Below are 23,983 nucleotides of genomic sequence, written 5' to 3' on the forward strand. Positions count from 1 at the left end.
TATTTTTAATAACTCTTTATTTATAATAATTGATTTATTTTATCTTTGCCATGATAACAGTAAATAATATTTTAGTGTAATGAAGTGTCTATACAGCTTAAAGTTACATTTAAAGGCTTAACTAGGTTAACTAGGCAGGTTAGGGCAATAAGGCACGTTATTGTACAACAATGTTTTTTCTGTAGACTATCTGGAAAAAAATTTGCTAATAATTTTGACCTTCATTTTTTTTTTTTTATTAAACTGCTTTTAGCCGAAATAAAACAAATAAGGCTTTCTCCAGAAGAACAAATGTTATCAGAAATACTGTGAAAATTTCCTTGCTCTGTTAAACATCATTTGGGAAATATAAAAAAAATATATAAAATATAAGCGACCTTCTGCATGGGAGTCAATTGTTCTACCAAGGAGGCTAAAGATCATGGCCTCTAGCATCTGTTGCTAGAGCACCTATAAGAGGAGTGAGGTTTACCTGCACAGCACTTCACTAGCTGGCCTCTGCTACATATAAACATATATATATTAATACAAATTGAGTTTTGAATTTTAGTACCATCAGTCAATGCTATTTAAAAAGGTATTTCTTAATAAAACAAAATAGGTGGGAAAAAAACAACAACAAAACACCTGACCATGGCCTCTAGCATCTGTAGCTAGAGCACATTTAGAGGCCAGAGGAGTGGTTTACCTGCACTTTACTAGCTGTCTTCTGCTACACTAACCCCCCTAAACCTCACTCCCATCCGTGTCACAGCACCAATATAACCCCGTTGGTCCTAAACCACCCAACTTGCTCTAGGCTGGGATCAAACCGACAACTTTCCACATGGAAAATACTGTAGATGCTCCAGCAAGGAGGCTAAAGACCTTGAACTCTGAGGTTTACCTGCACAGCACTTCATTAGCTGGCCTCTGCTACATATATATTAATACAAATTGAGTTTTGAATTTTAGTGCCAGCAGTCAATGCTGATTAAAAACTTATTTCTTGATAACCCCCCCCCCCCCCCCCCCCCCAAAAAAAATAGGTGGAGAATAAAAAAAACACCCAACACAGAGAATTACAGTATCATGAATTTTATTTTATATATGTATATAATTCTGTTTTTGTTAATCGTTTAATTTATTATACCCATAAGCATATACATAGACTATACCCATCCATAGCTCGTTTCTCTCCACAAACTACTCAAATCATTTAATCATCTTTTAAAATAATTCCTCATAAGATTCAGGGAAAAAAATAGACTTCAGAAAGAGTGAACAGCCAATTATTATTATTTTTTCAACACCCAAAGCGAACAAATGAAAGAAATGCAAAACAGACTTTTTTTAAAAGGACAAAAAGTTCTTAAATCCCTTTTCAGATTTTAAAACAATAAAAAAAAGACCTCACCAATAGAACACCAGCAATAATTATAATAACAGCCATTAAAAAGACATGATATCTGCCTCCTTTGCAGGCTTTAGGAAATCATACTGTATGCGTGCAGGTTAACATGTGCGAAATACATCCCAAAATGTGTGTCTGTGTGTGTGTGCGCGTAAGACTGCCGACAGTCCCCATGGTCCCATTAACAATAAGCATATCATTGCCATTGACAATACAGTAATATAAATAAACCTTTTCTTGGTAATGAATTGTTTCCCTCAGATCAGAGAGCGGGGATGATCTCCACTCCTCATGAGGAAGCAGAGAAGAGCAGCTTCTGGTAGGAAAGAACAGACGTACAGACAGACACGGGACGTGAAAGACCGACTGCCATTGCCTGTTACCCTAACATTTGAAGGATTAAGCAAAAAAAAAAAAATTATATATATATGACAACAGCGTAGAAAGCAGAAACGCTTTTTGTGACAGGAATTGCACTAAAAACCGAAACAAAAGCAAAACATTTGGTCATGAGAGACACAAAGTGCAGGTGCACCGATTGAAAAATGTCACGCGGGGTTAATTTCCTCAATTTTGTAAGGGGGTGGTGTTAATTTATGCAAATCACACCCTGTGTTTATGCAAAACAGCTACACGCTGTGCCATTTAAACTGTTCCGACTTAAACATGCTTTTCCTCATCCACGATTGGCCAAAAGCAATGACGGTTTCCTTACAAAAACGGACGTATAATAAAGGCAGGTTGTTACATGTCTAAGATGCAATGCATGCAGGTTAAGTCTGATAAAACACAAGGTGAGCCAATCACAGGCAGGAGAGAGGCATGAGGTCAGCAAGCCCTGTGGAAAAGCCCTTTGAGAAGTTCTGACATCACAGGGAGGGAATGAGAGAAAATGTGCTATGGCTCTGAAAGTGTTAAGCTTGGCTATGATTCCTCAATCACTCCGAGACAAAAGGACGATGAGGAGAAAGGAAAAGAAACGCAGCGAGGGACCGATATCTGCAAGAATATGAGGGACGACGTGTGACTTATCAGAAAGGAATCATGGCAACAGTAGCCATGGACATGGTAACCAATGACAACTATTGTTATTCACAAAGAAATCAGCACATCAACCCCCTTCGGAGAAAAAAAAACAAAACAAAAACACTTGAAAACGCAAGGTCTGCACGCAGAAATGAGCCAGAAGAAAAGCCAGCGCGTTAAAGCAAGAAAACATGATACTGATGGCTTAAATTTCCCAAGAACGTTGGCAAGAACGAGTCTCGACAGTCGAACGAGATCTTTTACAGCAGATGATACAACTCCATCTCGTGCTCCGTTTCCTCCGTTCATCCTGCTCTTACCGTTTACAACATTCCTCCTCACAAATAGAAGAGTCCAAGCTCAATAAATGAATTGTAAAAGGAAAAGAAAACACAAGCAATGACTTTATATTTTCAAAAGATATTCAAATAGAAATTCCCAACATTACAAAACACGATTTGTAACTGATCGAAACGTTCAAATTACAGTATACAAACAGATCGCCGACTTACAATACTCCAATGAAACTCAAAACCACTTATATATACACACACACACACCGGTCAGTGCCCATCCTAGAACTTCTCTCTGTTTCCATCTCTATTGGAATGAAAAAAACAAACAAACTAACACCCGGAACACCACAGAGCAGAAAAGAGAGACAGACCCTCGACAGAAAGAGAGAGATGGATCCGAACAGAGAGAGAGAAACAGGGTATCGACAGAAAAGGTGAAAGATGTGATTGTTGGAGAGAAAGAGAAAAAGAGAGAGAAAGAGAGAAAGAGAAAGAGAGAGAGAGAGCAGGAGCTGTGTGCGGGATGTGATGAGAATAGTGAGTCTGACGGCCCCCATTAATGGCGTTATGATAAGATGTTAGAAGCCCAAACTAGCGCACAGCTTCCCAGCGAGAAAAGAGAGATGGACAGATAAAACAAAGCTGAAGATTTTAAATGTACATTTTTGCTTTTTTTTTATCTTGTTTTTATCTTTTTTTAAATGGATATATGCATGTATGTATATGTTTTTCGCAGGTCGTCTGGAGTTTTCTTTAGATGGGACTCCGCACTGCTCGCTTATTCCCCGTGATGACTGCAAAAATAAATACATTTAAAAAACACGGGATTACGGACCATCAGTGGCAAACAGCTTTAAACATGGGTAATTCAACAAACTAAAGTAAGTTTTGCTCAATTTAAGGATATATTTAAGTGAAGACGATATTAAAGTGGAAGGGATTTTATATTAAATATTGCTTGATGCAATGTGCAAACAAAGTATTAAGAGGAAACTGCGTTGAAACATGATTTGCACATTTACATGCATTTCAAAATTATATAACCTTAAAAAATATGTTCCTGTTTGTACAGCGGTCCCTCGCTATAACGTGGTTCACTTTTCGCAGCTAAGAAGATATTTTTTATGTAATTTGACATGCTTTTTTTCTACAGCGCATTGTATTCTGTATTCGAACTGGCTGTAGACCATTGTCAATAAATCTCCTTCGTGCAGCGTCTCCTGTGCAGTAGGGTTGCACGGTTTACTGGTACTTCGGTAGCACCGTGAAACTATAACTCTAAAATACTGGTGGTGCCACTGCAGTTTGTAAACAGTAGTATCGTCATTAATGGTTCTACTATTTGATGCATGTGGAAAAGGCACTAAAATGCTCAAACATTTGTGACGGCAAATAATCAAAAGGCCACTTTATTATACTTTCATTTTACTGTCTGCATATGGGTCGTAGTTTGCTGCAGTCATGACAGATCATATGGAATAATCAATGATTTATTTATTCATTTATTTTATTATTATTGTTGTAATAACATCAAAAGAGTAACAGTATATACAAAAAAGCAGAGAAAAAAAAAAAGTACAAATAGTATAGTTTTCAATAATAAGGCAATTCTGAATTGAATTTAGGTATTATGACATAAAATATAGTATTTCTGACAATTTACTTCATTTAGTAGATTTGAGTAATGAGTTAATACAGTACTGCGATACTACTTGGTATCATGATACTTTAGCTGGTATAGTATCGTGGCCTGAATTGAGGTATCGTGACAACCCTACTGTACAGTACAGAATGTGTTCAGCTTGCCAGATTTACAGAAATCTTCAATCACCAGCAGTGTGACTCTGAAGTGCTGTACTGTATGTTTGCAAGTTTCCTCCCCACAATGTCGACGAAACGTTCTGTACCGTCAAAGGCACCTGTGGTAGCAACCAAAAGGCAGGGGAAGATGCTAACCATCGCACAAAAAGTTAACCTTCAGGACATTCTAAAAAAAGGTAGAAGTTAAGCGGCTGTAGGGCAACATTACCGAATACATAAATGAAGATTAAATGGTTTTGATCTTTGGGTTCATTTTATGATACTGGACCTATTTTTCAAGGAAGGTTTGAACTTTGAGAGTGTTTAAACAAGAGAGAAAAGTAAAAAAGCTAATGACTGTCTGAGAAAAGTGTATAAAGTGTGTAGTGAGGGGTTTTACACCATTAAAACATCTATATTAATTGTAAAAAAAGCTACTACTTCGCAGATTTCGCCCATAGCGGGTTATTATTTAGAACGTAACTCTGGCAAATAACAAGGGACCACATTATGCGGAACAGATATATAAAAATATGAATATTAAAAAAATAATAATTTTAAAAGAGGGGAAAAAGTCTTTAATTTTAGATTAAGGAATTTCTGAATTTATGTTCAGTCCACTTAAATTTATAAAGTTATACAGTTAACTTAATCATATGGTGTTGAGGCTACATGGATAGTTATTGTTAAAAAAGGGGCTTTATTAAGAACAATGAACATTGCATCAATCAATAACCAAAAATGTGCTAATGCCAGCTCTTTCAGTCTTTTTCCTAGGTTACATATAATAAGTCGTTAAAGTTGTTAGTTTACAATACTGTAGTTGTCTAAATTAGATGAATAAAATTGATCAGCTCAACAAGAGAGTGCTCATGTCAAATTCACAAGATAATTAAAATAAAACACATTTGATCACTTGATAAATTAAGCTGAAATAACATCTTTTAAATGTGCACAACAATTATATGAAGTTGCACCAATAATCATTATTATTTTGAGTGTATTAACATTAGTGAACCCTCAAATAGAATTTGTTTGCACATTTTTGTACCTGTCCCTCTCAGGAGCCCTGGTAATTGGCCTGGAAGCGTGCCGTCTCCTCAAAGATGAGCTCTTTCAGCTTCTCTTTAGGAAGGTCGTCCAGCTCCATGTTGAAAGTGAAGGGTTCCTCAGCTACCGGCTAATTGAGCAAACAATGTGAAATGTAATTAGATTTTCCTAATATGTATGAGAATGTAGAGATTTCAAATTGAAGGCCCTTAACAGTACTAGCTGAAGAGGGAAAAGAGGGATACCTCATCAGATGGGTCATAGTACTGCTCCAGGTAGGGGTGGGCCAGTGCTTGCTCCACATTTATACGTTTAAGAGGGTTAAAGGTTAACATGCGATCCAATAAATCCAAAGCTGAAATGCAATAGTAGAAGTACATAAGAAAAAGGTTCCACACTTCTATATTAATGGGATAGTTCCCCCAAAAACATCTTCTGACCATTTACTTACCCTCCAAAAGTTTCTTTTACTGTTGAACACAAAAGGACATATTTTGAAGAACGTTGGAAACTGGTAGCCATTGAAATCCATAGTAGAAAAACCAAGAAAATACTATGGAAGTCAATGGTTACAGGTTTCCACCATTCTTCGAAATATCTTTTGTGTTCAAAAGTAGAAAGAAATAGCTTGGAAACATATGGAGGGTGTGTAAATGACCATTTTTATTATGGGGTAAACTACACCTTTAAACACGTAATATCTATCATATAGCCTATAAACCATGCACAACAAACAAAACGAACATCGACAGTGCAGAGAATAAGGGATACAAGGATGTAAACATTTTTGCTTGGTAGCGTTTCAGTAAACATGCTTGCACAATGCAGCCAGAGCACAAAAAGACCATTTGTTGACACTCACATTTGTTCAGTACTCCCACACTCTTATGTGCGCACGCACGCATGGACACTCAAGACAACTACTGCCAGACCTTTCTTACATGCTTTATTTGTTGTTTCATCACACACACCTGAACATCCTAATGTGTGAGCCTACCTTTGTTGTCTGCTTTGGGAAACAGCTTGTTCCATGGGATCTTGGGTTTCTGTGGTAAAGACTGGAGGTAGTTCCTGGCCTTCATGTTGATGATGCAGTTCAGATCATCTTGAGAGGGGGAGCCCAAAACACCTGTTTGACAAGGCAAAGAAATTAAGTACTCACGCAGTGGTACAATACTGAAACCAGAAAACATTGTTTGAACAATCAACTTGGGATTTTGGAATAAAAGAAATTGGGCCATGAAAAAAAAAAAAAAAAAGTAACACATACTTAACATTTGTGCAGAATTACAAAACATAAAATAAATAGTTATTAAAACTTTTAAATTTGTTCAAAAAGCAAAAAATTGGGATTATGGGGATTTCATTTACAGGTCAGCTTCAAAAACTCTCCTTCACAAACTGGATGTTTTTTACCATGCATCAATGCATTTTTGTTACTGGTGCGCCATTTAATACTCATCACAGTCAACTGTGTTCTTTATTGAATTGGCCTTCTCTTCAATCATGTCGACAAACTCATCGGTTTCTGTTAATTTACAAAACTTTTATTGGGAAAACTCCACTATATTTACAGTCACTACTAAACATTTAGAAAACATGTCGAAATCTGTGCTCTAGCAGTTTTATTAACCTTTATATTATCACTTCATTTGGTCGCTACTCTTTTCAGTTTTCTGCTGCTGATGCTTAGAATCATCTGCAGCAGATGATTCTAAGATTAAAACTCAACATTTTTACTCCACTATGATCCTTTAACAAAAATTCAATCCAGTTAACAGTACAAGATCACTGTGCTTGTTTTTAGCTTTTACTTGGTTTATATGTTATTATCTGCATTTGTGAAATTGTTATTGTATTGTGCTTTTTATGTTGCCTCTTGGCCAGGTCATCCTTGTAAATGAGAACCGGTTCTCAATTGATTTACCTGGTTAAATAATGGTTATAATTATAAAAAACCTGCCTCCAATCAAACTCTACTAGTGAAATTCTATGTGGATTTTTGTATTTGAATATATTATCAAATGTGATTTATTTCTTTAAATTGGAGACCGACTTTAGTCCAGTCTTCAGTGTCACATGACCCTTTATAATTCTTCTTAAATTAGAATAAGATTTGACAATCAAGAGACATTCCCTGTTATAATCTAAGATAATAACATTTGTGCTGCTTAACTCTTTTTGTGGAAACAGTGGCATATTTTTTCAGGATTCTTAAATAAATTGAAATGAAAGGCCAACAGTCCATACAGTTTGTGTTTTCTCCTCAATACCAGAGCAATACAAATAATATAGAACTATATTGTGGCATGAATTCTCAATTTGTTCAATTATATTCAGGTTGGGAAAGCTTGAGAATGAGCAAATGACAAAACTCCAATGAGCATCATGTTTTTACCCAATATATGGTTGAGCTGGTCCAGATAGTGCTTCCCAGGGAAGATGGGTCTGTTGGACAACATCTCAGCCAGGATGCATCCCACAGACCAAATATCAATGGACTTGGTGTAGCCCTGGAGGATAAAGAGAGAGAGAACACAAATGCATCAGTGATGGGGGCCTTGAAAACATAAAAGACAATATTTTAAAAATGGTTGGAAAATATTAACTTCCATTGCATTTGCTTTTTTTTCTACTATGGATATCAATGATTATTAGTTTCCAACATTCCTTAGTGTAACCTCTTTTGTATTTAACAGAATGAAAAAAAACAACAACTCAGAAACAGGGCGACGTAGTGGCGCAGTAGGTAGTGCTGTCGCCTCACAGCAAGAAGATCGCTGGTTCGAACCTCGACTCAGATGGCGTTTCTGTGAGGAGTTTGCATGTTATCCCTGCGTTCGCGTGGGTTTCCTCTGGGTGCTCCGGTTTCCCCCACAGTCCAAAGACATGCGGTACAGGTGAATTGGGTAGGCTAAATTGTCCATAGTGTATGAGTGTATGTGGATGTTTCCCAGAGATGGGTTGCGGCTGGAAGGGCATCCGCTGCGTAAAAACGTGCTGGATAAGTTGGCGGTTCATTCCGCTGTGGCGACCCCAGATTAATAAAGGGACTAAGCCGGCAAGAAATGAATGAACCTCAGAAACAAGTCAGGGGTAAGACAGCATTTTAAATTTGGGTGAACTATCACACTATGAAACAGGGCTGCATGATATTGGAAAACTGTATATAAATATATTATATTTCTGCAATATATATATATATATATATATATATATATATATATATATATATAATTTTTTTTTTGTGATAGTAAATATAATTTCCCCAGATAAATTGAAAAGCTCTATTTTAAACATATTATTTATTTAAATAGATTTGAATGAAGAACTACCTGTTCAGTGAATTAAAGCTTAACATATTTAGTTATGGGCTGGGCGATAAAATTAATATTGGTATTTTATTGACTGAACACATTTGTCCGTAACGATTAACAAAAATAATAAAAATTTCTGTATGAAATGCTTTAGTTTTATTAAAATGTGGTTGCTGAGTGTGCGCCTAGGAAGCAACGCCAATAAGCTTAGGATGTAAGTTTGTCATTTCCAATGGAGGTGCAGGACTTGCACATGGTGTGCATCTAGATGAAAACATCTGAACTTTTCCGAAAGCCGCAAGGGCACCACGATTCATGCAAGCACAACTAACCAATCTGCTTCACACTTTGTATGGAAAATACACATTTCAGTCATAACGGCAGACTTAATACCTTAGACAAACACAGCGCATCCAAACACTGCGGTGCTTTTTACTTTCCTCCATAAACTTTGCATCAGAGCTACAGCAATGGTATGTCCATTTGTCATACACTGAGAAAAAGCTTGATGTCATCTTAATTACAGAAAGACGCCAGGGGAGCGTGAGCGCAAAGCCTATTGTAAATGGTGAAGGAATCCACGCACTTGCGCTTGTCACTTCAGGTCAGAATAACAACACAAGTGAAAATGGGTGCAGTATAGCAGCAGTGAAGAGTAATTAAAAATAAGGATGTAAGAATTTGTAATTAAAAAAGGATGCAAGAATGTCGTCAGACCGGCTTTTTGGTTTCTTTTATTGTTCATCCCAGCCACTAGCACCCGTTCTGAAAGTTTTTAGCATAGGGATAATTTTGTCATTCAACTTCACCATTTTTAATGTTGCACTATGTATTAAAATAATGATGGTTAGTTCCTTTACTCGAAAGCTCAGATTTCATTATCATAATTTGTTTTGTTGTTGATTTACCTTTACCATTGCACACACTTTGTAACACTTTATCAAGTTTATGAGTCTCCTTACCATTTATGTTTACTTTATTATTAAGAGATCAGATATTTTGCTTAAATATTTTTGACTATAAAAACTATTTGCCTTAGTAATGTTGGTAAATTTAAAATAATTAAGTAGTTAAATTACCCTAAAAAAATGTAATATTGCTAAATGGATTGTTAAAAAATATTTAATAATTATCGATAGCAAATTATATGAAACACGATATCACTATATTTTTTCCAATATTACCCAGCGCTATATTCAATCATGCATTAATTGTTCACATATAGAATAAAAATGTGCGCTAGCAAAATAAAAATGGTCAATTTTGATTTCACACAAATGTTAACATAAAAATGGTTAAAAAATCATTTTGCCAAGCAGCTGGTTTAACTAGGTTGTTAAACCTGTTTGTTTCTACCATCAAAAACGAACCATGCATCTATCTATAAGTGGCCATACCTTGGAGTTAAGCATGATCTCAGGGGCACGGTACCAGCGAGTAGCCACATACTCTGTGAGGAATCCAGTGTGGTCATGTTCAGGGTCAGCTATCCTCGCCAACCCAAAATCACAGATCTGAGGGTGAGAAAATATAATTACGATCCACACAACCTTGCACTTTTGCTTTAAAAAGCCTTTAGTGTCTAAATAAAGCTTATTCAGCATCTCTGTCTTGCGATAAAAGAAAGTACAAGAACCACATTACTAAATTTGGTCCTGTGTTCTTCAAAACAGACACAGAAATAGACCTGCTATGAAATGATTTCCAGATTCACTTTTCAAAGTCTGGTTATTTGCTATGTTATCACTATTCTTTTGCAAATGTCCTCTCAAACTGTCATTCTTGAAAGAAATGCAGCGGTTCTGACCTTGAGGTCACAGGTGGTGTTGATGAGAAGGTTTGAGGGCTTCAGGTCTCTGTGCAGCACATTGGCAGAGTGAATGTACTTCAGCCCTCGCAGGATCTGATACAGAAAGTAGCAGATATGGTCGTTGCTGAGTTGCTGTGTCTTCAGCAGTTTATAAAGGTCGGTCTCCATCAGGTCCTGTACGATATAGCTGAAACGCGGTTAAAGAACTACAACAACACAACATTGTGAAGACAACATGGAAAATACTGTGATCTCTAGCGCACTGTGAGTGTTTAAGGATACACATCCCTCATATAATCAATGTGGCGAGCTCTCAGGATGTCATTGATCCCGATGATGTTCTCATGATGGAACCGCAGGAGGATTTTGATCTCTCTCAGGGTGCGCTGGCAGTAGGTCTGGTGTTCAAATGGACTTATCTTCTTAATGGCCACTCGGATCTTATTCACATTATCAAAAGCTGAGCTGCAGGCAGCAGGGAAAGAAATAGTTGGTTAAGTGGAGGAAGTAGATAAAAAAATACAAGCTTGTGCCCATAATTAATTATAGACCTTGCAGTCATGCATGTGAAAAAAAACAAAAAAAAAACAGCAAGACTTATTAGCAGCAATTAATAAAATGTTGAACTGCAGGTCATGCTAAATTACACACAATTTATTTGTATTTACATGAGACATTTTGTTTATTGTGTAAACACTTTGTGTTTAAACAATAAATAAAAACATTTATAATGATTTTAAATAAGCATACATGTATTGATTATTAGTTTGTTCAATAGCTTTTTATGAAATAGCGAATTTAAATCTAAAATGCAAGTGAGTCTAAAGATTACGGGAGCAAATGTTGTTGTTTCTGATAAAATTAAACTTAAAATTGTTTCCAAAAATTACAATTGTTGTCAAAATGCTGAATTGTGTGACTGACATTTGGCGTCTACATCAACTAAACAACCAAAGACTATTCAGTGGCCAAATATTTTAGGACAATATTTGTAGCAAAAAATGTAAACAATTTGTTCTTTTTAACATGAAAATAAACTAACCAAAAAGAAACATTAATTCAACAAGCACATTAAAAATTCAATTTTAATTAAATTATCTTGGCTTAAAACCTCGTTGTTGGTAAAAATATCAATGTTGTCTAAATAAGGATCTATATTCTTCACACATTTATCCTTTTAATGCAGCTCTAAGATAACCCCAACCAAAGATATCCATAGAAGGCCTTGGTGTTTATCAAAGAGGGTTTGTTTACATCCTACAGCAAAACTTGACAATCATTTTAAGCACAGAGGACAGATTAACGCGATCAGCAATTCATTTCAGCATAAAACCTGTAGTGTTGACTGTTATTTGACGGCATCTACTTTTTGCAAGATGTCTCAAAAATGTTGCGTATGTATCAATACAAACAACGCAAATGTTTGCTGGCCCCTTCATCCACATTTGGCCGCAGCGTAACCACGCCTGTTTCACGAGCTCGGAGTGAGATGTCAGATTGTTAGCCATGGTGCTAACGGTTGTAGCATGCAGTTTCACACTACAAACACGCTCCTAAAATCACGAGTGACACTCAACAAACTGAACGACTGACATCAAGCAAATGACTGATGTCTCAATAACAAGGATTCACGAGCAGTGAGGCAAGTAGCTGTGCAATGAAACATAGTGAAATGCCTTCCCCAAAACAGCGTTTTTCAGCGCTCGAGCGTTTCAAACGCGCATAAGATGCCAAGGAAGATGCTGTTTATGTAGGCAACCTGCTATGTTTTGAAACACAGCCAGTGCTGTAAGAAATGGGATTTAATCCAATGCATTACTCGCAATCTATTGTTAGCCCCGAGATTCTGGGAAGGATATGAACAAACTTGTTGAGCTTACTACATCACTCTGTTGCTTAACGTTACATGAGCTTCTCTGCGTAGAAAATGAAAATACGGAATGGCACAAGCTTTCAGAAGGTCAATACCCTGTTTTCTTTACTACGATTAGGTCAGTACCAGCCCACTAATTCTCGCCCCGACCCAACAATATTTGCACTGAAGTGGGCGACTGCAAAAACGAGCCGTTTCCGCTTACCAGACCATCCCGTAGGCCCCCTCCCCGATGTACTGGAGATCAGTGTATCGGGGGCCAACATCAAAATTTTGTCCCTTCACCGACTCCAGGCCAGGCTTGGATCCTGCCGCTCCGCTTGGTCCCCCAGGTGCGACGGCTCCTCCAGGCCCGGCGGCGCTGCTATTCGAGCCCGCGGCTCCGGCCGCCGCCGCGCTACTGCCCGATTCCGCCATCGTTTCTGTCCGCAAATCGTCGCCTTCGCAAAGTCTTTTGGGGAAGGGGGCCTCGTATTTGCTTTCAGATCAAAGACAGGTTTGTCAGATAGCAAATGCCGTCGTTATACGGTGCGTTTTCTTGACAGTCGAAGAGGAGTCGGTCAAGGCCCCCCTGTGGATGCGAGTGCGGAGCGGAGCGCGTGCATCTAAACGGATAGGCAGCGCGAACGCGCATTTCTCCTGTACAACAATCGGGGGCGCGCGCTGCACAAGACGCATTTCCAGAGCGCTCGAGTGGGTGTGCAGATTCAAGCCTCCCACGGTCGCCGTTAGTAGGCCTTTTGCGTTATTTACAGTTTGTGGCTGGAAAAAAACAAACGAAAGGGAGAAGAGGGCATGTGAAAGTTCAAACAAACTTGTAATATTTTCCCTTAATTTAATACGAAACAATACTTTCATCATCATAATAGTCTCAACTCTGAAGCAAACCAAAAGTGTAAAATATTATGATCCACATCTACCATTCTTAAACAACACATGCATTTCAGATTTTTGAAGACACACTGTGCATTCTAACACACACACACACACACACACACACACACTGAGAAAAGAGATTAGAGATACATTTAAAGTGACAAAATGATTGAACCATACAACATTTTTAAGTAAATATAATTAAAAATAAAAAAAGTAAATGAAACTAAAAAAGTAAATCTAATCTATTTATTGTGGCCTCGTTCATTTTTCAGAAATCATTCAGAATCTCATTATATTATCTCATTATATGATGTCTCACATAGTTAACTCATTATGAGATGTCTCACATAGTTAACTGGTCCACTTCCTTTTACAACAAATGTACAAAATGAACAAATGTAATAGTACAGAGAAGCACAGATGAAAAAGCTTAAGCTATTGATCAACAACCTAATGTTAGAATGTTCTCAATTGACTTGAATTTGCTCTGGTATATTTGTGTATATGTATGTATGTTTAAACTATTAATTTCTCTGATTTCTTTTTCTGGATAATAAAAAGGGCTGAAGTTTTCTCTCTTTTATCTTTCCATGTGATATTGTTGTCTGTTAAATGTTTAAAGATAATTATATGAATGTGTCTGACCTGAAATGAAAATAGATGTGTCAATATACAAGAGATGCATCCAGCAGAGCTCCCTCTAGTGCTCGTGCCCGTGATCATAATAACAGCCAGTCGCATGAATGACGTCACCGCATAGGCAGGGCTGATTTCTCGCTCACTTCCTGGTTACTGCAGTTGTGGGCTTTGTGTCTATTGATTGGGAATGAAATCAGTTTCCCGTAAATGGGTTGCATCGGTACATGTAGCGCTTAGTCTTATTGGGCTCCCCTTCTCTGCTGGCACAAGTGGAAGCTGGTATGTAAATAAATGAATTTAATAATTGCTTAAATCACTGCTATATTTAATAGCAGGTGCTGTGTAGCCATGTTATAAGTTTGACAGGTATATAAGCAATACCATTTTCTGTTTATAATGTGTAAATTAATCGGGTTTTGGCATCATCAAAGTTTAAATTCTTAACATTAGTCAGTTACAAAGTTTACAATACACCTTAAGTGCGTTCATTAATCTTGTTTTATGTTAATTTCGGCTTTATTGAACTCAGATATAGGATAATTTAAACAAAGCAATTGTATTAACTAACATTTAAATGCTTAATAAATAGGGTATTAAAGGCATTTGCTTGATTTACATGACATGATTAACAGACATAATTTCTTTAATAGTTTATTTAACTCATTTCCAGCAGGAGGAACGGCATTAGCTTCATTCCCAGTGTCTTTGCATCATCATCATCATCATCATCAACTCTCCGCATGGCTTCGCCCGCACACATTAAAGCTCGCTGTGCTGTGTATCCTGGCTCAGACACGCACAGATTTCCTGTCCCAGATGACAAAGTTGACTGGGAGACAGACTGGCCCCAGTACAGCCCTGTTAACTATACGGCTCCCGCTGTGCTGAAAAAGCCTGTTTGGGCTGATCTAGAGATTGGGTGAGTAAAACAAATAACAAGCAAAGAGCACCATCTTTAATGCCAATACACAATTAAATAAATATTGTAGCTTATTAGTTTTTGTTTTGTTATTCCAGAATAAATTGCAGTTCATATATCTACTTATTTTTGTCTTAATTATTTAAAATGTAATTATCTAGTAAAAGAAAGTAAAAGTGGCATATATAATGATGATTAAAAATTTATGAGTACACCATTTATTTTTCACCAGTAATGTTAAATGGTAAATTAAAACTATTCAGAAAGTCACAATTTTGTAATACACACTTTAGGGAATCAAATGTATGTATTTGTTTAAGTTACAGCTAATTTATTGATAAAATGCTTTAAAGTTTTCAGTGTTTTGAGGGATATTTTGTGACTTCTGACCTACAGTATCGCATTAGCTACTTCTGGGGTTACTGTTAGTCAAACTATGCATTTAATTAGATTTTTAATTAGATTTTTAATTAGACATATGTAGAAACAAAACAGAAAACAGTCTTGTGAATAGGTTAGTTGTCTATCGGTGCTTTAGATCTGCTGGTTTATATGCAGTTATTCGCCTCATTTTCTATTTAATCACTGAATTTAGGTTACATTTGAAGCATTATTTTTAGCTGAATTAGCTTGTTGGATGGTCATTATAACCACACTTTTTGTTGTACCAAAAATATTTCCTAAATATTTAGAATAAAGAAATATGACAAATATTTGTTTTTAAAATAGTTTTTTTTATTTACATCTTATATCATTAGAAAAAAGTTTTCAATTATAAACTGTAGCCTAGTGTAATTTATTAAGCAAATAACAAACTGGCCAACACAGTCAACTTTCCTCAGTCAGAATTTGGCCATTTAAATTATAAAAAACTGAAACAATAATAATAATAACAATTTAGAACTTCACAATTTTTCTAGCCTTTCTTGTAAAAGTGCTTCACACTTTTTTATTGCTAATAAGGTACAACATTTAGAGAATAAATGTTAATTGTCAAATGTTTTCTTTATTTAAAAACAATACAGTAACGAAAGATGACTTCTCTTATGTCATACGTTTTCTAGAAAAATAAGAGTCTTGAAAAAGGTAAGAGTCTTGAAAAATAATTGTTTGCATTGACCAAAACTGATTACTTGAAGTCACACCAGGATTCTGTTTGGTCTTAAAGTGTTTTTCAATGGGTTATTGTTACTATTTAGGATGGCATAGCAGTCAAAATAGGACAAATGAGCTCGTGTTTGGGACAAATTCTGGACCTTTGTCAGTAATGGGGTCTTCCTATCCAACCAAATCCCCTCGGATACGGGCCTATATGGTCTAAATTTTCATGCAGTAGCCAACATGTAGATGCATTTAAATAATTTCTCAAAATTATTTGATAAATATAAGTGATCAACAACAACACATTGATGAATACCTGCATGAAGTATCTGTATAAATGTTTAATTCTATATACTCTTCCTTCAGTGCATTTTGCCCACAGTTCAATTTATTGGATGGATCTGTAGACAGAAGAAGCCATGAGGGCCAATATCGCATACAGAACGGCAAACCACTGTGAGTAAAACATTACAATACCAACTTACCCAAAATATCAAATATTCCTGCTTATAAATGTTTTTTACTTTCTATAAATCATCCCCAGTAATCCACATGGAAGAACTGGACTGGAGGGTCGAGGATTACTAGGAAGGTGGGGTCCAAACCACGCTGCGGACCCAATAGTTACCAGGTATTACAGTTGTCATAATAAATGGTATACAAACACTTCCAACTGCAATCTTTCTCCCATCTGACCGGTTTAACAATGCATACCAGGTGTGTATTGTGCAGTGTGGTATAGTTCACTGGCTGAAAACAATCAGCTATTCATGTGTCAATTGGCCTCATACAGGTGGAAAATAGACTCGTCAGGGCAACGTTTCCTTCACGCTGATTCTAAATTACCAGTATTGCAGTTTGTGTCCATCAAGAGGCTAGACTGTGGTGAATGGGCCATCCCAGGGGTGAGTATATTCTGCACCTATTATTCATCTATTTTAAGCATATATGATACTCTTGCCCACAAAAACAATATTAATATATCAGTTCAGTTTCCTTTATTTTGTCATTCAGAACAGCAACGCAGAATGAAATTACGTTACATCCAACCCAGCAAGAACATAAAATACATCAGAAGACATTATAAAAACATAACATAATAAATCAGCTTTTGTAATTTCAAAAATATCTAAAGATATAGTTATATATAAAATTTAAACCAATGTAAAAATCACAAAAGCTAATATATAAATACTGATTGCACAGTTTGTTATAATAGTAATAATATTGACAGATAGTGCTAATTTAAAGGTGCAATATGTAAGTTTGACACCCAGTGGTTGAACTAGGTGTTGCACTCCTGGATCAAAACAAACTCAAGCCCAGGTTGCCAGATTGAGAACAGGAGCGAGTGATTTAGGCCGTGTTCTATATTAAAGCAATAGCACCCGATAGAAGGGATATTTTACATATTAAAAGGAGTTTTTGTCCTAACCAACACCTCGAATTGATATATTAGAAACTATTTCTATTTTTCGCAGTTGAACAACATTAAAACTATGAAAATGATGACCTCAGGTACACCTTTATTCAGTGTTAAATGCTAACAATGTGAGTTTAAATGCCATTTTACATGACATTTATTGCCATATACTGAAAGCAGCAGCAGATAGTTCACCTCAGATCTTGAAAATAAAATAAACTGTTTGAAATTGAACTTCAGAACTAAACACATATGAGCGATTCAGCATCTACATTTAATAATGTTAAAAATTTAAGTTCAAGTTAATTTATTCATAGAGCACATTTAAAAACAGTCACAAGACTAACCAAAGGGCTGTACACAAGACAAAGTAAAATAAAAAGACGGAATATAAAAACATAGAAATAAGGCAGGAGAAACGACTGATATAACTCAAGAAACGAGTAATATTAATAAGCCAAGCCAAAAAGGTAAGTTTTTAGGAGTGATTTAAAAGTAGATAGAGATGGAGCAAGTCTAAACTCAAGGGCCATGGTGTTCTATAACCGTGGACCCACCACAGAGAAAGCTCTGTCCCTTCTACGTTTCAGTCAGGACTGAGGAACTATAAAAAGGTGTTGATCACTTCACTTGATCTAAGAGATCCAACAGGCGTGTAAAAATGCAACAGCTCTGAGAGATAGTTTGGGGCTAGATTATAAATGGACTTATATAACAGTAAAAGCGCTTTAAAATCAGTTCTGAATTGGATAGGCAGCCAATGGAGGCCCATTAAAGATGGTTAATATGTATTAAATAGATTATAAACCTTACCATTTCGTGGGTGAGTGCATGTTCTGGGCTTCTGAATGGCTGTATTTAAATTTATGTCATGTTTCATCTGGAGCAAACAGCCAAATTGCTCATCACTGCAAATCTTGTCACACAGCGTGTTAGGACACACTGTTACAATGTAACCTGGTCACCTAATGTTTACATTCCTAATATTTATATTATTTACTTATTAATAACCTCATGTGGAACTGAGTCTCATTTCGGAGTCTGCTACTGTCCACTGAAGGTCGCATTTCAGTCACGGACACATGCTTTGAGATCCTTACTGACTGAATGAATGAAATAAGTGGTTTTCCACCAAGGCAGCCCAGCGTGCTGAAATATAATTGGCTAAGCTGGCATTGGGCGGGTTAAAAGAACCAAAACAAAAACAGACTTTCCAGCACAGAAGCTCATTTTCAGAGCAGAATAACTGACTTCAGCATTGTTTATCAGATAATGTTCACTTGTTTCCTAAATATCTGCAAACATATTATGGTATTTTTATGCTTTAGTCAAAAACGTACCCGCATCACCCTGAACTGTTGAAACATTTATTATTCCATACTAGCTATCAATAATATAAAAAAATGTCTTATTTAAAAGTCTTATGATAACAGGATAAAAATGATCACGAAACCACACTGATCTGTTATTCTGGCTTCGGTATTACCCGCCTGATGGTATGAGCATGAGTAGACTATGGCCAGGGTGGGTTGGATCGCTTAAAATGCTATTTTCCCTAGACAACCATCGTTGTTGATACAGTTCCTTAATGGATGTCATGGATCTTTCAGCTGACTTTATCTTCTTAGTGGTGTTCATGTCTTAACAGTGCTTAGCATATAAAAGTACACCCCTGCACAAATCTCTCTTTTGAATTCATATTTTTAATAGGAAGCTATACAATATTATATTTGTGCATATACACTAGATTAGTCAGTTCTGAAGCCAAATCTCATGCTTATCTAACAAAAAAACTTGCGATAACAGGCCAAAAACTAGTACAGCCAAATTTATATGTTATAGAAAAATATTAAATACAAACTTTAAAAAAGAGAAAAAGTCAAGAGAAGCAAAAACATTGACAAATTATGTTGAAATATTGTAGGTTGTAATTTTTTTTGCAATATTTTGCTTGATTTTAATTGTGTTATCTTTCAGTTTCTAAATATGTTTGGTGACTAAATTATTATTTTAATAAATATGTCTGTTTAATAAATCTGTTATGTTTTAAATGCACTTTAATACATTGCCTGTATTCTCTAAGAAATAAATAAAATATTGATTTTCAAAATGGGGTGTCCTCAATTATGCTGAGCACTGTATATAATTATACATTACATGATAGCTGAATAAATAAGCTTTGCATTAATGTATGGTTTGTCAAGATTGAACAATCTTTGGCTGAATCTGGAACCTGAGGGTGCAAAAAAAAAAATCTAAATCTAAATACTGAGAAAATCTGCATAAAAGGTGTCTAAACGAAGTGCTTAGCCATACATAATACTAATAGGTATTGAGTATTTACAGTAAGACTCTTACAAAATATCTGCATGGAACATGAGCTTTATTTAATATCATAATAGACATTACAAGATTTTCACCCATACAATGAATGTTTCATCAAAAATAAATCCGTGCAACCCAAGACAAGGTTTTGTGATCCAGAGTCATATATTATTCATTCATTCATTTATTTTTATTTTTTTGGCTTAGTTCCTTTAATAATCTGGGTTCGCCACAACGGAACAAACCACCAACTTATGCAGTACATATTTTACACAGAGGATGCCCTTCCATCTGCAACCCATCTCTAAGAAAGTCATATATTATGTTTTTTAATAACAATTTTGAACACAAAGTGTTTTGTGTGTTTATTGTGTTTGAAGTGTTAATTTTAATAAGCAGCATCTGAGGTGATTAAAAAACAAACAAACTTTTAAATAGTCCTATTGTGTTTTTTCAGACAATACTTTTCATGTAGCATGTTTAATGCTGCTGTTTGTTATAGTAAAAGGTCTGCAAAATCTCAAAGATCCAAATGCATTTAAAGTCATTGTACCGCAAGTATGAAGTGATTCTGTCTTAGATAAAATGAGCTTTAAGTAAAATCTAGTGTTTTTTTTAAACAATTCAAGGTCTACTTGACCACCAAATACTGAAGTTGTAGCTGAGGCCTGGAAGAGTTTGGTTTATGTTTTTGGGACGTCAAGATGAATGTGAATGTTCACTTTGCATGCGCTTCCAAAGCATAATAATTCAGATCAAAGTCAAAGTGGCATTTTTTTGGTAATATCTTGTTCACAAATGCTGATGAATCTTTCAGAGTAGCTCAAGTTCAGATATGAGCATTCAGTTAACAACATGAGCTGCTGACCAATTCAATTTATTTTTAGTTTCTTTTAACAATATAGGTTGTGGCAATGCAGCTTAACGTAGACAAAGAAATGAAGTAAAAACCACAGTAATATTTCAGGTAGTGGAACATATCAGGCAGGCAGGAGAGTAGTGATGGTATGCTGGTGTAGTTCCAGCTAAATTAAAACTGACTCTGTTCAGTTTAGTATAAATGTCACAGTTGAAGTTTATTTTGATTCAGTTCAATTAAATACAAATGTCACAATCACAACAGATTGACTCATAGTAGAGTAGCTCCTCGGAAAGAGAGTTTAGAGAGACTGAATGTTTGAACAAATCAGACACTAAGGAAAGAGTGAATGGTATGATTGTGTGACAAAATGAAACTATGGATTGTGTAACCAAATATCTTAACATACTATGTGTTTAGGGAATGGTGGATCCTGGAGAGCGCATTTCTCAAACACTGCAGCGCGAGTTCTCGGAAGAGGCACTGAACTCTCTGAAAGCATCTGACAGCGAGAGAGAAAAGATCCAGAAGCGGATCTCTGAGCTCTTCAGCTCGGCGGGTCTTCAGGTAAAATCATGCACTTATGAGTGGGTGCAGTGACTTTATTGAATATCAGCAAAAAGTTGTGAGAAACAGAAGCTCAAGTATATCCAAGTCAGAAAAATTGATTTATTTGTTGCAAAAAATTGAGTTGTTTCATAATTTTAAATGTGAGACCTTTTTCTATAACCATTTTATATGATCAGCAGTGAAACATTTGTTATTATTTTATTCAACTGTGAAGTCTCTTTACTGCACTGCTTTTAGAGAAGAAAAAAATCATTGTAAAATAAATATGAAGTAAATCAGCATTAAATTAATACTGACATTAATGCTGGGACATTATTACGCTAATTTTATGTTTGAAACAAATAATTTAGAAATTATAACTTCAGTAAATGTTTTGAAAGATTCATTCATTTTCTTTTCAGCTTAGCCCCTTTATTAACCATTAATCATACTTTACACAGCGGATGCCCTTCCAGCTGCAACCCTTCACTGGGAAACATCCATACACACTTATTCACATTTCACACACATACACTACAGACATGTCTTTGGACTGTGGGGGTTAAACCCAAGCACCCGGAGGAACCCCACGCGAACACAAGGAGAATATGCAAACTCCACACAGAAATGCCAACTGAGCCAGCCGAGGCTCGAACCAGCGACCTTCTTGCTGTGAGGCGACGTTTTGAAAGACAGAACTATATATCTAAGCAAAACGTAAAAAATAATTGTGATTTCTTGTTTTTTTCTTTCTATTTTTTTTCCAATTTGGAACAAGCTTGCATTTGACCCATTCCTAAAATACCCATTTCCAAATGTGTGATTACTTTGATTCAGAAAATTTTTATGATCTATGTCATTTTCAATTATGCAGTATATAATACAAAATAATAATAAATTCTCTGGGCGGCACGGTGGCACAGTGAGTAGCACGATCGTCTCACAGCAAGAAGACCGCTGGATCAAGCCCCGGCTGGGTCAGTTGGCATTTCTGTGTGGAGTTTGCATGTTCTCCCCAGAACATTTTCGCTCTTATTAAATTTCTGTAATGCAGAGATTCACCAATAAACACACACAATCACTAAACAATTGTAAAGCTTTCCAGCGTTGTATTAAAGTTTTTTTTTTTTTTACCCTCAATAGGTCTATATAGGTTATGTTGATGATCCGAGAAACACAGATAATGCCTGGATGGAAACAGTTGCAGTCAATTTCCATGATGAATCAGGTTAAAAAAAAACTATATACAGTGCTCAGCATAATTGAGTACAGCCCATTTTGAAAATGAACATTTTTAATCCATTTCTTAGTAAATATAGGCAATGTATTTTGGTGCATTTAAACAAAACAGATTCATTAAACAAAATTATTTATTCAAATAATATTTTAGTCACCAAACATATTTAGAAATTGAAAGATAATACAATTAAATTCAAGCAAACTATTGCAAAAAAAAAAAAAATAAATAAATTACAACCTACCTTATTTTAACCAAATTTGTAAATATTTTTGTTTCTTTAGATTTTTCCTCTTTTAAATTTGTATTCAATATTTGTCTTTAACATAAATTTGGTTGTACCAGTTTTTAGACCATTATTGTAAGTTATTTTGTTCGATAAGCTCCAGATTTGGCTTCAGCACTGACTATCTAATGTATATGCACAAAAATAATATTGTATAGCTTCCTATTAAAAATATAAACTTAAAAGAGGGATTTGTGCTGAGGTGTACTTATATATATGCTGAGCACTGTAGATGAAACATTGATATTTTAGCTGGCATGTTACTATGTAAAGTCATTTTTCCTCCTCTGCGTCTCTTCATCTAGGTGATAGTGTGAGTGAACTTCCACTGCAAGCCGGTGATGATGCCGGTCAAGTGAGCTGGACTGACATAGACTCTTCGCTAGCTCTTTATGCCAATCACTCTCAATTCCTGAAGACAGTTGCTGAGGAACGAAAAGCCCACTGGTAACAGAAAACGGTTTACAAACTGCCTCTCTGACATAACACGAATGAAGGGGAATGTAGTTTGACTGTAGGATAAGAAGATTTACTGTATATCTTGGATGCCTAACTCAAGTAGGATGCTGGAGGTTATTAATATAAAGAGTGCACCATTAACTGCCGAAATCACATTCCAGTTAATCATAGGTTGACCTCATTTATTCATTAACTTTTTCAAAATCCAGTATAAAGCACGGTTTTGGAAAATAAAGGCCCATTGATTATTTATATAATGTATTCTGGTTGCACTGAACTGAAGGCTATAAACTCAGTATGAATTTGGTCAGTGTATGCATGACTGACTCTGTAATAACCAAAGGAATAAACCATCTTATAATACAGTACACTTACACTACGAGTCCTTTTATCCTGTGCTGAACATTTCAAAAATAGTTCTGCTATCATTTCATGTTGCTCGATTTATTTTGATGTTTTATTGATTTATTTTGCCGGTATTTTTTGTCTGCTTGATCTGAAAATCATGAATAATCTGGATGTTCTCAAAGCCTCAAGAATTATTTCTAGGTTTGATATTAGTTAACATATCCCTCATTAAAAAAAGTTTACAGCGAGGCATATAAATGCAGATATTTGCTGTTTACAACTGATTTGATTGTCTTTACAAATGTTTGCAACTGAGCCCCATTTACATAGACAAAAAGATGTTTAAATAAATTCATACCATTTACATAGGATCAGAATTCAGTCACTATTTCAG

The 23,983-nt window shown here is 35.7% G+C and overlaps 2 protein-coding genes across 3 annotated transcripts; one reads left to right on the forward strand and one right to left on the reverse strand.

Annotated features, from left to right (window-relative positions):
- Nucleotides 1-1,061: 1,061 nt before the first annotated feature.
- Nucleotides 1,062-13,172, reverse strand: mapk3 (mitogen-activated protein kinase 3). Of its 2 annotated transcripts, none has more exons than XM_087242378.1 (9): nucleotides 12,771-13,172; nucleotides 10,975-11,157; nucleotides 10,690-10,879; nucleotides 10,280-10,396; nucleotides 7,964-8,078; nucleotides 6,563-6,694; nucleotides 5,811-5,920; nucleotides 5,567-5,695; nucleotides 1,062-1,709 (listed from the first exon to the last, which is right to left on the reverse strand). In XM_087242378.1, exons 1-8 carry the CDS (start codon nucleotides 12,980-12,982, stop codon nucleotides 5,576-5,578), a joined length of 1,179 nt encoding a protein of 392 aa, XP_087098504.1. In that variant the 5' UTR covers nucleotides 12,983-13,172; the 3' UTR covers nucleotides 1,062-1,709; nucleotides 5,567-5,575.
- A 1,037-nt stretch (nucleotides 13,173-14,209) lies between these two features.
- On the forward strand, nucleotides 14,210-23,609 carry nudt9 (nudix (nucleoside diphosphate linked moiety X)-type motif 9). The gene is made up of 8 exons (NM_213352.2): nucleotides 14,210-14,362; nucleotides 14,754-15,002; nucleotides 16,470-16,559; nucleotides 16,648-16,734; nucleotides 16,897-17,008; nucleotides 21,131-21,277; nucleotides 22,403-22,487; nucleotides 23,088-23,609. Exons 1-8 carry the CDS (start codon nucleotides 14,271-14,273, stop codon nucleotides 23,231-23,233), a joined length of 1,008 nt encoding a protein of 335 aa, NP_998517.2. The 5' UTR covers nucleotides 14,210-14,270; the 3' UTR covers nucleotides 23,234-23,609.
- Nucleotides 23,610-23,983: the final 374 nt, after the last annotated feature.

The sequence above is a fragment of the Danio rerio genome, chromosome 3, assembly GCF_052040795.2.
Source record: "Danio rerio strain M-AB ecotype USA chromosome 3, GRCz13ab, whole genome shotgun sequence".
Taxonomy (NCBI): Eukaryota; Metazoa; Chordata; class Actinopteri; order Cypriniformes; family Danionidae; genus Danio; species Danio rerio.